General features: G+C 40.4%; 1 protein-coding gene across 1 annotated transcript; it reads left to right on the top strand.

The window, feature by feature from the left end:
- The first annotated feature begins 221 nt into the window (after window positions 1-221).
- SLITRK2 (SLIT and NTRK-like family, member 2) lies at window positions 222-3,394 on the top strand. The gene has a single exon (XM_010072806.1). The coding sequence runs from the start codon at window positions 222-224 to the stop codon at window positions 2,787-2,789; it is 2,568 nt and encodes an 855-aa protein (XP_010071108.1). The 3' UTR covers window positions 2,790-3,394.
- The last annotated feature ends 13,645 nt before the right edge of the window (window positions 3,395-17,039 follow it).

Here is a 17,039-nt window from a genome sequence, read left to right as displayed (position 1 = left end):
TCCGCAGGCGCTTTCCGAGAGGAGAAGGAGGGGTGGAGGAGGGGGGATTTCAGAAGAGTTTCTCAAGTCGCTGCTTTGCCGCCCCCTCCCCTCCAGCCCGCTTTGCCCTCCCCTCGCAGGCTCCGCTCCTGGCCGCTTTCACTGGGGATTTCTTTTCTCTCCTCACCTGTCTCACAAGGTTTGACTGTAGGTACCGAAGCAGGGATCGACGGCCCATAAAGATGCTGAAGGGTGTTTGGTTGCTCAGTTTATTAACAGTGGCTGGGATCTCGCGGACAGAGAGTCGCAAACCTGCCAAAGACATTTGCAGCAAGAGCCGCTGCCCTTGTGAGGAGAAGGAGAACGTGCTGAACATTAATTGTGAAAACAAAGGATTTACAACTGTCAGCCTCCTCCTGCCACCACCATCCAAGATCTACCAGCTGTTTCTCAACGGGAACGCGCTGACCCGCCTGTTCCCCAATGAGTTCGTTAACTACTCTAATGCCGTGACCCTCCACTTGGGCAACAACGACATGCAGGAGATCCGCACAGGGGCCTTCAGTGGCCTCCGTACCCTCAAGAGGCTGCACCTCAATAACAACAAGCTGGAAGTGCTGAAGGAGGACACGTTCCTGGGCTTGGAAAGTCTGGAGTACCTGCAAGCCGATTACAATTACATCAGTGCCATTGAGGCAGGGGCCTTCAGCAAGCTAAACAAGCTCAAAGTGCTCATTCTCAATGACAACCTCCTGCTGTCCCTGCCCAGCAATGTCTTCCGCTTCGTGCTCCTCACTCACCTGGACTTGCGGGGGAACCGGCTGAAGATGATGCCTTTTGCTGGTGTGCTGGAGCACATTGGAGGCATCATGGAAATCCAGCTGGAGGAAAACCCTTGGAACTGCACCTGCGACTTGCTGCCACTCAAGGCCTGGCTAGACACCATCACCGTGTTCGTGGGTGAGATAGTTTGTGAAACTCCCTTCAGGCTTCATGGGAAAGATGTGACCCAGCTCACCAGGCAAGATCTCTGCCCTAGGAAAAGCTCCAGTGATTCAAACCAGAGAGAAAAACACCCTGTCCTTTCAGACCCACATGTCTCGAGGCTATCGCCCACAGCCAACTCTGCCATCAATCCCACTAGACCCCCAAAAGCCAGCCGGCCACCCAAAACTAGGAACCGCCCCACACCCCGTGTCACTGTGTCAAAAGACAGACAAATATTTGGACCTATCATGGTTTACCAGACAAAGTCTCCTGTGCCCATCACTTGCCCAGCTGGCTGCATCTGTACTTCGCAGAGCTCAGACAACGGCTTAAACGTGAACTGCCAAGAGAAAAAGATAAGTAACATCTCTGATCTCCACCCTAGGCCGACCAGTCCAAAGAAACTTTACCTTACCAGCAACTATCTGCAAGTCATTTATAGAACCGATCTCATAGAGTACGGCTCTCTGGATTTGTTACATCTAGGAAATAACAGAATTGCAGTGATCCAAGAAGGTGCCTTTACAAACCTCACAAGTTTACGCAGACTTTATCTTAATGGCAACTACCTTGAGATTCTGTACCCATCTATGTTTGACGGGCTGCACAGCCTGCAGTATCTCTACCTAGAGTACAATGTCATTAAGGAGATCCTGCCACGCACCTTTGATGCTCTGAGTAATCTTCATCTGTTATTTCTCAATAACAACCTGCTCAGATCCTTGCCTGACAACATCTTTGGCAGCACTGCCCTCACCAGACTCAATCTTAGAAACAACCATTTCTCCCACCTTCCTGTGAGAGGAGTCCTGGACCAGCTCTCAGCTCTGATTCAGATAGACCTCCAGGAGAACCCTTGGGACTGCACATGTGACATCTTGGGGCTGAGGAACTGGATAGAGCAAGTCACTAACCAGAACAACCAGCAGTCCAATCCCCCTGTAGTTATCAACGAAGTCATATGCGAGTCTCCCACCAAGCACTCTGGAGAGCATCTGAAATTCCTGAGCAAAGAAGCCATCTGCCCAGAGAACCCCAACTTGTCCGATTCTTCTCTCCTCCCTAGGAACACAGATACACCCCATCTCCTTGCTGTCTCACCCAGCTCCTACCCAGAAATACACACTGAAGTTCCACTGTCTGTCTTAATTTTAGGCTTGCTGGTTGTGTTTATTTTGTCAGTCTGTTTTGGGGCAGGCCTGTTTGTCTTTGTCCTTAAGCGCCGGAAGGGGGTGCAAAGCATGCCCAGCAGTGCAAACAACTTAGATATAAGTTCGTTTCAGCTCCAGTATGGGTCTTACAACACTGAGACCCATGATAAAACTGAAGGACATGTTTATAATTACATTCCCCCTCCTGTTGGACAGATGTGCCAAAACCCAATCTACATGCAAAAGGAAGGGGATCCAGTTGCCTATTACAGGAATCTCCATGAGTTCAGCTATAGCAATCTTGACCACAAAAAGGAAGACCCCACCAGTCTTGCATTTACAATCAGCGCAGCAGAATTACTGGAAAAGCAATCCTCGCCAAGGGAACCAGAGCTTCTGTATCAAAATATTGCAGAAAGGGTCAAGGAACTCCCCACCGGAGGATTAGTTCATTATAACTTTTGCACCTTACCCAAAAGGCAGTTTGCCCCCTCATATGAATCAAGACGCCAAACCCAGGACAGGATAAATAAAACTGTTTTATACGGAACTCCCAGGAAATATTTTGCAGAACAATCTAAACCTGAGCATCCTTTACTCCAAGGAAAGCTACAAACAGAACCAGACTACCTCGAAGTTCTGGAAAAACAAACTGCAATCAGTCAGCTGTGAGGGGGGAGGTGGGAGACAAAGGAAAATTTTTAAATGAGCTCAGCGTCACATTTGATTGAGTCTGAACTCAGTGCTGATGTCATCTGTCGCATTCCCAACATTTCCACTTTTTAAATTAGAGGGGGAGTGAGAGAGAAATGGAACCCTTACAGCATAGCAGGGATATGGTGTTGCTTTTGCAACGTTCCCTTTAAGTTATTTCTATATCTCTCTCCTTTTGACCCTTCTGTAGGAACTGTCACTGCAAATGTATGTTTCTGTAATAGATCTTGCATAATTCTTTTTGATTTGGAAGGAAATGAGGAAGGGGTTCTTTGGGTTTTCTGCTGGTTTTTTCTTTTCATTAAAAAGTGGAAACTTAATGTATTATGTAGAAGATCTCCAAAGATCTTTTTTCCTGGACTATGACTTTCTTTTGTAAATAATAATATACAGTACTGCTGTTTCAATTACCAAGTATAGCCACTGGGCGTCACTTTTTTGTGTTAAAGTGCCTTTGCACTTTAAGTACATTATTACTTAATTGTTGCTCTTAGCTTTGATAAATTGAACCTATTTTAATGTGTTGTATTTTTGAAATTAAAAAAAAATTGTAAAATAGACCTGTATGTCAGCTGCATTAAATCAGAAGTTTTGATTTATAGGAAAGCTGCCCTTCTTTAAATGAATCTAGTTCTAAGATCTTACAGACTCAAATGTAGATTATTGGGGAAATTTTTCCCTCTAGGTTTGTTTAGAGTGGTTCACTGAAATCAGCTGGGAGGATTTAGCAAAGGACTAGAGGTTATCAAATGCCTCAGCTGGGAGTAACAGCTCATTAATAAAAGATGATTAACACAATATCATAGTGAACTGAACAATTAATATCCTTCTTAATACATGCATTGCAGCTCTAACACAGTAATGTTCAGGGTTTAAGATTATTTTCATACATAAAAGAATGTTACTCATAATATTTTATGCATTTAATTAGAGGTTTTTATACATTTTGTGACAGTTTATATTTGTAACTTTTTTGGACTGAAATTAACATGTCCTTTTGCTGCAAGATACATATTTTTTTTTCTAAGCAGGGACACCAGCAGGGGTCATCCCACACCTCATTAAATTTATTAACATACAAGCAAATGAACCAATGCCAAAGGTAAAATTTGAACCTGGGTGTCTGGAGTCCTCCAAATCAAGGCAACAGAAATCAGTATGTGCATCACACTAACTTCCAGTAGTCTGAACTCTATAAAGTTTTCATTCTGTAAAGCAAAAGCAATATTGCAATAATTCTGAAGTACTGTTAAGCTCGTTATCTTACATTTTATGAAATGTTTAAAGTTAACTGAATTCCATTCTCAACATTGGTTTTCTTAAGCCCATCAGTGAGCAAATGGAATAAGTCTTTTCCTTTCGCATTAACAGGCCTGTTTTACTTCAGGCTTTACGGTATCACCTTCAATTTACATTTCCTTCCTGGAGAATACTTTTATTAACAAGTATACAGTCAAACTTTATTAAGCCTTATTAGCTTCTAAATAATTTTTAGATGCAAACATTATTGTGCGATTTAAACAAACAGCCCTTATTTACAACAAAAACAGTTTTGTTTTGTCTATTGTAAATCCTTATGCAACTGGGATGGTGATCTGCATATAAAGTAGGCCAGGCTTTTCAATTCCTTATTAAAGCAATTGATGGAGTCTGAAAGAAGCACACTGTTTCCTTTTCATAAATAGGTTACTGCACATAATAATCCTTTATTATCATGCAGAGATTGAAGTGGCCTCTGCTGACTGATTTTTAGAGCTCTACTATAGTTAATAATACAGAATCTACAACTCAGAAATTTTCAGCAGTAGTATTTGAGCTATAAATAACTACAATCAATGTTGTTCTAATCAGACCGTTGCCAAAAGGAAGTTGCTTTATATTTAAGAGCTAAAGAGGCTTTGCATGTATATTGCCAGATATCTGAGTCATTCACTAAACTGTCTTCTAATGATTTATGTGACATCTGAGCACATTAATATGCTAACATGTCAATTCTTTATGTTTAGAGTCTATAGCATCTATGGCTGTTCATTAGATCAGGTTTAAAACTGAAGTGCTACAATGAACTACTGAAGAATCAGTCTTCAAAATGGTCTCACTTCAAGACGGAGGCGAAATGGCATCACATTAGTTGAACTTGGAACATTTGCCTGGAATAGCATCCATCTTTGAGTGAGGTACTTGTTTGAAAGCTTCCAGTAGTGATTGTCTTATTATAGCTCCTTTGCCTGGGTAATTAAAAGCATTTATTTCTGAAACCCTAAGAAAAGTACTAGTATTGTTTTAAAGTTATTAACTCTTTCCAGGTATTATTTTAGCATTGCCTGCAAAACAAGTACCACGTTATATCTGGCACTCTAGCAGCTAGGTATTATTATTTATTATTCTCTAGTGAACCAGAAGCAATTACAGTTGTTTTTTTTTCTTGGAAAAATGCTATTTTTTCCTACAAAAGGGTTTTCAATTTTCTAGTGTTTGCAAACAACAGAGACAGGGAATTGATTCTTTTAGTAACTTCTACTTGTTTATTTTTACTGTTTCAAGTCTCGGACTGTCTTCACATGTTTGCTTCGATAGCACAGCCATATTTTACAGAGGTTGCTGTACTTTACATTTCCTTAGCTTTGCTAGTGGAATTTATTTAGTGAGTAGATTTTATTTTGCATCACCAGTAGCAACTCAAAAATCATTATTGCTGTAGATCTTTTAGGTTTGTTTTTATACCCTTCAGCTGACATCTATTAAGCAATTCTTTTCATAGTGTGTCTAGGTGAGAGAGAAGGGAATTTTTTTCAGTTACACTTAAAGAGATTTGTTTAACAGGGAAAGTGTGTCGGCAGCTGCTGTGTAGAAGGTTTCTACATTTCTTTAGCTGTGCAGCCCTGGAAGCTGCTGCTTGTTAGGGGAGAGCTGCTTGCCTGAGTAATGGCTTGATAATGAGTCTGAAAAAAATCTTCCTTCATAGTTTGAAAATTTGAACTGTGAAAATTACATAACCAGGTTAGCAAAGTATTTTTTTTTTCCTCAGGAAAATGAGAGATGCAAATAGTTTTCTTTCTTCCTAAGTTTTCTTTTGTGAAAGTGGACATAATGACCTTTACAGAAACAGTTAATGGTGCAGACTGAAGCACTGTTGAAACTATGCAGTTATCTCCAGTGAAAATGAGAGGCAGCGTGCTTTTGAAGAGATTGAATTTTGAAGAGATCTTTCTGTGTAAGCATGAGGTAAAGTTTAGCAACAACCTTAGAAACTGGATTTCAATAAGTTATCAATGGCAAAATGGAAAGAGATGCTAACCTTGCACTACTGTGCCCAGGTTGCCCCATGGTTCTTAGGCAGACATCTGTCTCCTGGGACAATGCTGTAGCTTTGCTAGCAACAGAACACATCCAGAGGATGACAGGTTAATTGCCTTCTCTTTTTCTCCCCACAAAACAAGTGCTGCTTTTTGAAAAAGGCTCCATACTTTCTATCTGGGTTCTCAACTCTGCTGCAGAACCACTCTAAATGCCGTTGGTAGTCCTCCTTTCTGCAGTCTCTCTTTTCTTCAGATTTCATCCTTTCAGGTTCCAGCATTTTCTAAGTTCCTACCTTATCTGCTTCCCAAGCTCTCACCATGTCATACTCCAACCCTTGCCCTCACATCTGTCCTCCTGGGCTTTCCTTGTCTTCCCTAGCTAGCTCTGGAGGACCTCTTTCAGCCTGGAAGGGAATGGCTGTCCTGGCTCCACCGAGAGCTCAGCCCTTACCTCCTCCCTTGACATTGCTGAGTAGCCCCATGTGAAATCAGAGACCTGATCTCAGTGGTATTCCAGGGGCCCATGCTGGAGGAAGGTCTGTGTGGCTGTTCCCTCTTCCACTCATTGAGCAGAGGAGAGAAGTGTAAGATCAAATACCATTCCAGTTTCCACACAGGATTTCCCGTGTGCCAACCCTGGCTATGCAAGTGGCATTTCTGAGTAAGAACAAATGGATGAGCTATCTGAAATCTACTGGCATCACATCACACTTTGCTGTAATTTCAGCGAGTTGCTTTCAGCATGGGTTAATGTTGCCAAATTAGCTAACAAAATCTAAGACTCAAACTGGGTGTGTAGGTTCTCTAGGGTAAACAGCAAAAACCAGGTCACTTAAAGGTGATTTATTCCCTCCCAAAATCTATGGCATGAACTGAGCTGCAGAAATGCCTGCTTTTTTCCCAGGAACTGTAGAGAAGATAGGTGATGAGCACTGACTGGATAGCTAATGCCCACACAGCTGCAGTCAGCTCAGCCTGAGCACTTTCTAGCACAACCACGTGCAAGATGTATGCTCTTCTGAGTATCTGCCAGTCTCTACCCCAAGATATTTCCATTCTGTCCATAAGAGAAATATTCCTTATGGAGTTTATAACCTGCTTCAGTTAAAGGCACTGGCTTTTTATAACACCTTCTTGTGCTGATAGACAACTATACACCAGGGTTGGGTTTGGTTTTCTTTTTCTTCCCATCAACACTGGAGTTTGTAAAATAAAAATAAAACTTTTTAAAGTTAGAAGCTGTAATTAGTAGTGTCAAAATAAGGATACATACAAGTTAAATTGCCTAAATAAAAGTCTTTAAGAATACTGATCTTGTATGGGAATACAAATGCCATAATTTTAAACTGCTCATGAGTGAAATGAGATACTGGAAATGTTAATGAAACTTCTTGGGCTCTTACAGGCTAATCACTGATACAGTTTGTGATTTTTCATATTACTGTTTTTGTAGACAGTAAATGTCATTTAACAGAGAGAAGAAAAAAACCGCCGCGTTTCCCAAGTCCCTCCCCCAACTGTACAGCTCTAAACCAAGAGATAAATTAACTTATGCAGATGATGTGACATTTCTTGTATTTTTCCCTTCACTTTTTCAAAGTGTTTTGTAGGAGAAGTACAAAAGTTATTCTTTTGTAAGAGGATCATTAAGTCTGTTTGGATTATTGATCTCATAGCTTTTCTGGGCACAAGGCCAATCATTTTGACTAAGGTTTTTAATCCTAGCTAATGAGGGAGGTGGATTAATGAGAAGTTTTTTGTTGTTTTTTTTTGTTATTAAGGGTTGGTTGGATTTTTTGAACCAGTAGATTGACATGTTTGTGAATACAGACGAATAGATCGTTTTGGATGAAAGAAATGTTGGAGCTGCAAGCAGAGATGCAGTCATTCTAAAGACCAAATAGACTCAAGAGTGTGAGTGAAGTTTGAAAAACAAGACATCATAAAACCATCCTTCTTCCTGAGATCATAAACACAGAGGCCCCCCACCTGAGTACAGCAGCAGCTTTTGTTACATTCTGTTAAACATTTGGAGGGACGAAATTAGAGGCCAGATGCACCTCCCTTGTCTTTAAGGATGTTCAGGTAACTGAGGTGTTCAGAATTTGGTTCTCATCTCTGATTGTTACCCTATTTGTGCATGCATCTAAATTGTCACTGGTAAAGCACTGTGCCTGAAAAAGGTGAAGTTTGGAAGAGCAGAGCTAGCGGTAGTATTCCTAAATCTTTTTTATCTCTATTTTTAAAAATACAAGGAATTTACCATTTGTGTAATTAATGCCATAGTCTTTTAACTTCTAAGGTCCCTTGTAAAAACTAACTTTTCTGCAAACTGTTCGGATATATGTGCCTAGTTACGAAACGAGAGCAATGCAAAACATTGTTGCTGATCTTGAAAAGGGAAGTGGCGCTACAGTTTAGACATGAAGATAATGTAAAAATGTATTTGCATTATAACAGAAATTACACCAGCATTACAAAGTGTCTCCCATATGACATCAGGATTCTTTCTGGTGACAAAACAAGTATGGACTTGCATCTTAGCAACACAGATTCCTTGTATCTTCTTTTCTTGCCCTGTGTGTGCATTGCTCCCCAGAGCCAGAGGTGTTAGACACCAGTTATCTTCTGAGTAGGAGCTAGTACAGCCATTTTAAGAATGCTGTCAGCATTTAAAAAGGCACAGCTAATGTATATAGACCTGTGCAGATATCTCCTCTTGAGATAAGACCTATTTCCATACAAAAGCCTAGAAAAAAATCCCCTTGAGATCACTGATAATATAACAGAGTCTATTTTGAGACATCTTGATTTTTGTTCTGAGAGCCTCTCATCTGAGAGGCAGAGGAATTGGAGTTGAAACGTTTTTTTTCCCATGCTATAAATTTTTTCCTTCTGCCCAGGATTTGTTACTGACTGACTTGGTACATATCCATACTGTATCTGGATGGCTCAAACAAACAGAAAATTTTGAGAGAACCGTGAAAATGTAATGACTACAAAAATTCTCTTCTAATCACAAAAGAACAAACAGCATAATACCAAAGCAAACCTGTCACAGAAGCTCTTAAAGGTTCCAAGCTACAGTCAAATCTGAGCGATTCAGGTGTAGATGCAGAGTTCCTTTGTTAGCTTTAGACCTGAGTGGCTCCAGTGGAGTCCCCTGGGATTGGCACCAGTGACAAGAATCTCACCAAATATGGGCAGTCACTGAACTCACCGAAGTGTGAGTGCCAGAGGAGAGAGAAAAATGGTTATGTCCTCTTACCATCACCTAAAATGCCATTTGGGAGTTTCCAGGCTGAACGCTCATTCACATAAATCTGAAGTCAGCATATTCCAGGTTTATACCTGAGTCACTAAGTGTCAGATTTTCAGTAATACTGGAGTACTCCACTATATGACCTTTTGGCTTAAGGTGTGGCTAAAATCTTAACTGCTATCACCTCTCCTGCTCCTGGGAGGGTGAGGATTTGCTTGGAATCTCAAGTTTATTATATCTCTTGTAAATTTTATTTCTTAGTTACTCCTGACTGTATTCTTGCTGTGGAGGAAAAATTGAATATGTTCAGTGAAGCCTTTGGCTGTGCTTTATTTTTTTTCACAAGCAGCCAAGTTCCTCAGTACCAGGGCATCTGAGACTTGAACCACTCAGAAGAGTTTTGGAAAGTCAGTGATCCACTCAAGTGAGTAAAGCTTTACCAAAGCTTCACTGCTCCCATCACATCTGCTGTGTTCTGCTGAGCTGTTTCTTCTGTTCAGACATATTCCAACTTGAAACACATACACACTGATAAGTATCTGTGGAAAACCTTATAACATTCAGCTTACATGCTTATGTACAACAGAAAAAAGAGAGGGGATTAGAGGTTGGGAAAAGCCTTTCAAGTTTTCTGGGCTTTTTTCTGAAGGTTTCGGAGGGCCTTATTATGTTTATTAGTGAATCAAAAAAGAAATCTAACAACACTGTGGTGTGGGGTTTTTCACATAAAAGAGTTGGGGGGGGGGGGGGGGAGGAAGTGGGAAAAAAGAAAGGTAGATTATCATTGCTTAACTGTCAAGCTGTTAAAAGGAGACTACCAGAGACTACCAGCAAGCTAAGGACTTCAGTGCTCATAATTCAAAGAATTTACACAAATGCCTGTTTTTTGTGGAACTTCTAAGGGGAAGTGGTACACAGACTGCTTTCCTAATGGCTAAAGGAACTGGACAGGCAATTCTCTTGGAGAGTTGAGAAATCCCAGCCTTAAAGTTATACCAGATTTACTGCAATTCAGACACAAGCGTGGCTCCTGTGAAAAGACAATGATAGCGGGGAAAATCCTTAATGCTACAGTTCACACTTTAATTAGTGGTGTAGTTTTTAGCTTGTGTTTTCTGAGACCATATTTACTGTCCTATCTAACTTATAAGCTACTTACCAGAACTGAGTGGATAATTCTTATTTAATGTGGCCTTCTTTTCCATAATGCAATGTTTACAAATTTGTTTGCTGGTGGCTTATGTTTTCCATGGCTGCTCGTTGTTGTCTAAATAATGTGTGGGAATAATTCCTAGCTGTAGAGACCTAATGGATAATTCATAGTGAATGCCTAAAACTGAACTACCAAGGACTTTGTTTATACTAGTGTATTTATTTATTTATTTGCTCTAGATCAGGAGGCAGTGGGCCTAGTTAAGAGCTCATTTGCTGGGAACTGAGAAATTAGTGTTCTTTTTTTTAGTTCTGCCAGTGACCTTGCACAAGGCATACCTGTGTCCCCATGCTTTAATTTCTGCATCATTAAATGAGGAGGATGATACTTCCTGCCTTAGTCTACTGAGATTTACTGATGAGAAATGTTAAGTATAATTGTTTTTCTGAGCCAGTGCATATGGCTGTACAGCTTCATCCAAATACAGCAATACCCTACTGCTTCTTTCCCTGGCATATGTTATTCTGATCTAAGAATGTGGTGTGTACATTTCAGATTTAGTTTGGTTTTTGGTTTTTACAGTTAGACCATGAGGATTACCTTGTACAGGGAAAAAAATACTATCTCCTTGTAAAAGGAGATGACATGCATGGAATGAAATGGGGCAAAAAAAGCTCCAGTTTGTTTTCAAACTGTTGAAAATGCATAGTATGCCATCTCCTGAATTTTTCCTCTCTGGCTGAGTTGAATCACCTTGTCTGTTTCTGCCTATAGAATCCTTTCAGCAATAGTTCTTAGCATACCAGTTATTTTTTTCACCTTTTTTTTTGCATGAGGTCAGTTTGGCTATTGCAGACAGCTTTTATGCTAGTAAGTGAGCCAAAAGAGGCTTTGAGTGGCAGACAGCTGCTGAAATAAAAACCTGGCACTCTGGGGAGAGAAAGAAATTCATTCAACTTTCCTTTTCTCTCTCTTCCCTGTACTCTGTAACCTCTCCTTTTTTTACTCCACAGTTACTGTAATAGTTCTCTTGCCCATTGAATGCAGACTGTGAGCATCTTTTTCCATATTACAGCCCAGCTACGTACTGCAAAATCCAACTATTTGTGTTGGGAAGCCCACTGTTTTCCACAGACAGTCTTTCAGAACGTACGTGGACAAGTCATGCCTAGCAATCTGAGGATGCTTCCATGCAACAGAGAGCTGATTTGTAACTGTAGGACTACATGCTACAAGAATTTGTGGCAGCATATCCATTCAATGCAACAGAGCCACAAATTCACCTCCACTTTCAAACTGGCTTTTGATTAACCGACTAAAATTCATTCACTAGCTAGGCATGTTATTCTGGTTTAGGTTTAGGTTTAGATTTTGTGCCCATCTAAATTTTGAGACTGCTAAGACTGATGTTCACACTTTCCTTGCTGATTCATAAAATGGGACACACGAACAATTGTTCCTGGTTTCTAGACTGGTAAATTACATGGAGATTTTTGGCTGGATGTGGTAAGTACTCTGATCCCTTGCACAATTTTATACTTCTAGATAATTGGCAGTTGTTTAGAGTCTATATAGAACATAAGATAAATAGTACATGACAAAATATTTCTATCAGTGCAGTGTAAACCATCTGTTCTGGACCAACAGAAGTGCATCAAATGCAGCAGTTCAAATAGTCCTTCGAAATAGTAGTTCACTTTAAGTTCTTGGAAAAATTTAGATTAAGGAATGTAAACATTCAATGATCTTTTTAATGTGTTCATCTTAGAGATTTTAAGTGATAACTTTTCTATCCTAAGAATAACAGTATTATTTAAGTAAGGGTATCCAGATCCTCAGCTGCTATAAATAGTTTAGCTCCATAATCTCTGTAATTGTTTACAGTAGCTGAGCATGCAGCCACTTTGTTTGGTAGACCTCTTAACCTAAGCAGTCAACATTTATACCAAACAAATCAGCACTATAAGCAATGCATTATGTTCACTTTAATTTCACTGCTTTAGAACCAATACAAGTTGCCACTGTTAGGGATTTATTTATAGTCACATTTAAAAAAAGAGATCTTTGAAAGTTCACCACCTAGTTCATTTTGGGATGCAGATTAATAATTTGTGCAATAAACCTCTTTGGTTGATACATTTATACATTTGGTGCTTTACAAACCCTTGTAATTCTTAAGTCTTACAGTGACACAAAGCAATGAGACAGAAAGGCATATTTTTGTGTTCTCCCTTTGGGACTCCTTACTTATCCTGAAAGATCAAAGCTACGTAACAACTCTTGCATACCCATTCTGCTACCCTCAGAGTTTGGATGTGAGTCTGTAATCGCTGGCAAGTGCACCGTAACAGTAAATGTACTTTAAAGAAAACTAGCTGTAGAGTCTGGGGACATGCATAAAGTCACATTTAGAAAGTCATGTGTTCTCAAGGATGGCCACAGCTGTTTCTTCTGCTTTGTGAGCAATACATTGTCTTCATCTAAAATATATAACCTTATTATCATGCAAATATTTATGCCACATTAGAATCAGGCTTCCTCTTTTCATAATAGATAAGCTTCCTGTATTATTACAGATAACGAAAATCCAATTTCTAAAAATGTTCTGTTATTGTTTCTTTTTTCCTCTGCTTTTTATTAGTGAAGGACTTGTAATTATTTGGTCTCATTCAGACTTTCCAGAGGAAGAACTGAAGTCATATTTCCCACACATTGGGATTCTAATCATTGAAATTAACTTCTTTCTCTTCTTTCTATTGCCTTTAAATAAAGGAATGTACTAGGGAAAAAGACTCAGCTCAGTCTGGAATGATACAAGTGCAAGTCAGGAATAATTGAAAATAGTTTTGATCACCCTTTGAAATCCTAGATTAAGCAGTTTTGCTAACACTCAAAGAAATTCACTGGAACCTTTTGATTTATTGCACAATAGGTAGAAAGCTTCTTTTCTTCTTCTTCAAGCTCTTACCCTGCCAATGGATATTTGTTCTGTAAGTAGCGCTGACAGGAAAAGTCTGAAGTTGTCCACTTTTCTCTCTTTGACCAACATTCCCTTGGTAAACAGAGTGCCATGAGGAGAGCAGTGTTAATCCTCTAAGTTTAGCTTTGTGAAAAAGCCACACTGAAAGCTGTGAAAGCTTTGAGCAAAATTAACAAAACTTTGCAAGCCTTGCCAGCATTTTTCCAGAACACTTGCCATTATATGAGATTCCAATTTAATAATACCCATAACAGATTTTTCCAAATGAATAAAATATGAATGTGGAAATAACAGAGGCTATATCCTTAGCTGAAGTAACTCCATTAAGCAACATGAATTGCAATGCTGGTTCTCTGATCTGTTGAATTTTGCTTATTGATTGAGTTAATTGAATTGATAAATTGAATTTTGCTCCCTCTGGACTGAGCAGTCAGGCTGGGTAAGGGCCAGGCTGCTTCTGCAAGGGGGAAGTAAGGGACAGAAGTGGAACAGCAACAGAGACAAAAGCACAGCCCCAAAAAAGAAGGTCGAGGCTGACAAGGAGGAGAGCAGTGCCTTCCTGGGAGGGACCCCTCACTGACACATAGAAACAGCCTCCCCAGCATGACACGCCATCCCATCCCATATTCCACGGTCAGTCTTTGGAGGGCTTTGGCATAACCAAACCAGACAGTGGGCACCTGGCCTTTTTGCCTCCCTTGCAGTGCATACACGTTCAGCTGGTTGCACTGCGTTGATGTCTACCCATCCAAAGCTACCTATGTTCTCTTAAACTTGGCTAATTTTGTAACAAATTCAATGGGCTTGTAGAAATTCCAGGACCAAGGAATTCAGTCTGGAGCGCTCTGTGTTTCAGCTGGCTGGAAAAGTGTGAACAGCACACACAACTCTCCTTGAGAGAGTCCTAGGAGTCCGCCCTGACCCTCCTACTCTCATTGCACTGAATAAGCTGTCACTATTATTAAAGAAAAGATAAAATATAAGTAAGATGTCTCAACAAGGGCACAGAGGAAGATGAATATTAAAGTGGTTATATAAGAGGGAGCACTTGGTGTTGGAGGTCAAACTGGAACCCAGTGGTGGGTCTGCTGAGATACAACCTGGCATCCCAGGGTACAGTCCCTCGAATGGTACGTGCTGCTGCTCCGTCTGTGACAACAGATACTGCTGCCACCAGAAAGCACACATCAGAGGTTTCCCACAGTTTCCAAAGTGGGGTCTTTTTTCTATCATTACTCATGCTGAGTTGGATTTCTCCCAGATTTACCCACTGAAATCAGTCACACTGTTTGTAGGGTACATATAAACATGGGAGGCAAAAATCTGTCGCTGCCTTCTTTTTAAAGGACCTGACTGGATAAATGAATAAGACTCCCACTTCACCACTTTGCCACAGCATTTGAAGATACTGTGAGGAGGCATGGGGTGAAGTTCTACTGAACAGATGTTGTTCTGAATGCAACCCCCAACCCCTGTGGAGGAAAACATATTGCCAATAACATATTAGCTAAGTACTGTTTCCCATGAGATGGCAAACACTGGGGACAACTACTTTAAATGATTTAACTCTCCTCCTCTGTTAATAGGCCAACACATGGTACTGTATTCCAATAGGTTTTGTCTCCTCTATGATGAACAATATCATGTTCAGAAAACAACCGCTTTTTAAATGGGATGGGGAAGGTAGAAAAGACGGGGAATGCCACAGAATCAGCCTTGCATTTCTAGACTGAGATAAATTTTCATCTGTCCCAAATATATGAACAGGACCATCCTGAACAGGAGACTTAGGAAGATGGGACTCTCTGATGACCTCAGAAGTGAAAGAACAGATGAGCCCTGTCTTCTTTATTAATTGACCCTGGCTCCAAGTGCTTTCTGATAGCTTGGAAGACAGAAAGAACACTGGACTCTCTCTGCCCTTGGAATAAAGTGGGTCACACAGCACCATCAATTTTTAAGCAAAGCTGCTCCCTTGGAATTAGTGCTTGACTTGTTCTTAAAAATTGTGCACTGATCTACCCTTTTTACTGCTTGATTTTGTCATTCATGTAGAATTCATGTAATTTAATGGTAACTAGCTAAGCTATGATGTGTCTTGTCTAGTTTAATCATCCGTGTTCTTTTTATAGGTAACAGAAGAAATCAGCCCCACGACAAGCTGATTCATCTCACCCACCTCAGCAAATTGTCTGCACACTATTTATGCCCTTGCAAGTTAGTTAGACTAGTCCTCTCCCCAAGTTAAATTAAGAGCTGAAAGTCCTGTTGAACAGGAAAGAGGTGAAACCTCCAAAGCAGTTTTTATTTTCAAGTCACATCCATATGTATCTTCAGGCTTGTTGCAGAGACAAATGAATTGTCCATACTTTAAAGGCAAGGTGAAACTCTTGACAAAAGGAAAAAATAGGACTAAGGGAAAGAAGAAAGAAATGTTCTTCTATATGAAATTATTTTTATGAGAAGAGCATACAGTTAGTGGTATTCAGCCCTCTACACATCTGTCCTTCATGCCCACAGCAAATTCTCAGGGCTCCCTGAGCCTTTAATCTCCTCCACCCACCTCCCTTCTTGAAGATACCTGGCTCAGATAATGCAGTACCAAATCTGTGCCTATGCTCACATTCCTCCTGTGAAAAACATTTTTTTAGCAGCACTTAGCTAATCGTGGAATCCCACATAGATACCTAAGATATGGGTCCTCATCTCCCTCCTAACCTAGTTACAGGCAATAGGGCTTTTTCAGACGTGTGACCTGAGATTTATAGTCCTTTTAAGATGCAGGTGCCCTAACCACAAATGAGGTTTTGTAGCAGATAAATCCTTCAGTGGCACCGCGTGTCACAACAGCAGGAAAATTACATCCTCTCCAGCTATTCAAGGAGATATTTGGGTATATTTACACAAAGAGAAAGATCCAGCAGTCTTAAGAGTAGCAAAGATACTCGTGCATCTCATGTATTTAAACAGATATAAAAGAAGTACAGGACAGAGAGAAAGTCATTTGGAAGATGCCTAGGAGTTACTACCATGAGGGGACTTGGAGTGGTTTTGTACTGAATAGTGAGCAAGCAAGAGATTCTACCAAGTGCTGCGAATCTTCATGTTAATCACTCTGAGGCAGCACCAGCCATATACAGTTGCTGTGAGTATCTAGCAAAGTATTTAAAATTATTCTGCTTAGCCAACCATGGCTTTATGATCTGCTGTCTATCATAACAGTTGCTGCTTATAGGGAGTGATCCCACTTTGCTATTGCTCACTTTGACAAATCACTCCATCTTTTTTACATGTCCTTTTGCAAATGGAAATGCTTGAGAGGAAAAGGTAGCATTTTCAAAGCCTTACTGGTGTGTAAGTGTTGAGCCGAACCATAAACTACCTGTTGAACAGCTGGTGATAAAAGAAATATGCAAAGTATTTTCAAGCAGCTGATGCTCATTCATTTTTCAAGCTCTGGGCAGTTTTAGGAGACACCTAAATGCCCGCTTTACTATAGCAGTGCAAACATGAA

The sequence above is a fragment of the Pterocles gutturalis genome, unplaced genomic scaffold (genome assembly GCF_000699245.1).
Source record: "Pterocles gutturalis isolate BGI_N339 unplaced genomic scaffold, ASM69924v1 scaffold34397, whole genome shotgun sequence".
Lineage (NCBI taxonomy): Eukaryota > Metazoa > Chordata > Aves > Pterocliformes > Pteroclidae > Pterocles > Pterocles gutturalis.
Note: the sequence above shows the minus strand (reverse complement) of the source record. Positions and strands in the feature narration are given on the sequence as shown.

Coding starts and splice junctions, on each gene's coding strand:
- SLITRK2 (XM_010072806.1), top strand. CDS start 222: ATGCTGAAGGGTGTTTGGTTGCTCAGTTTATTAACAGTGGCTGGGATC.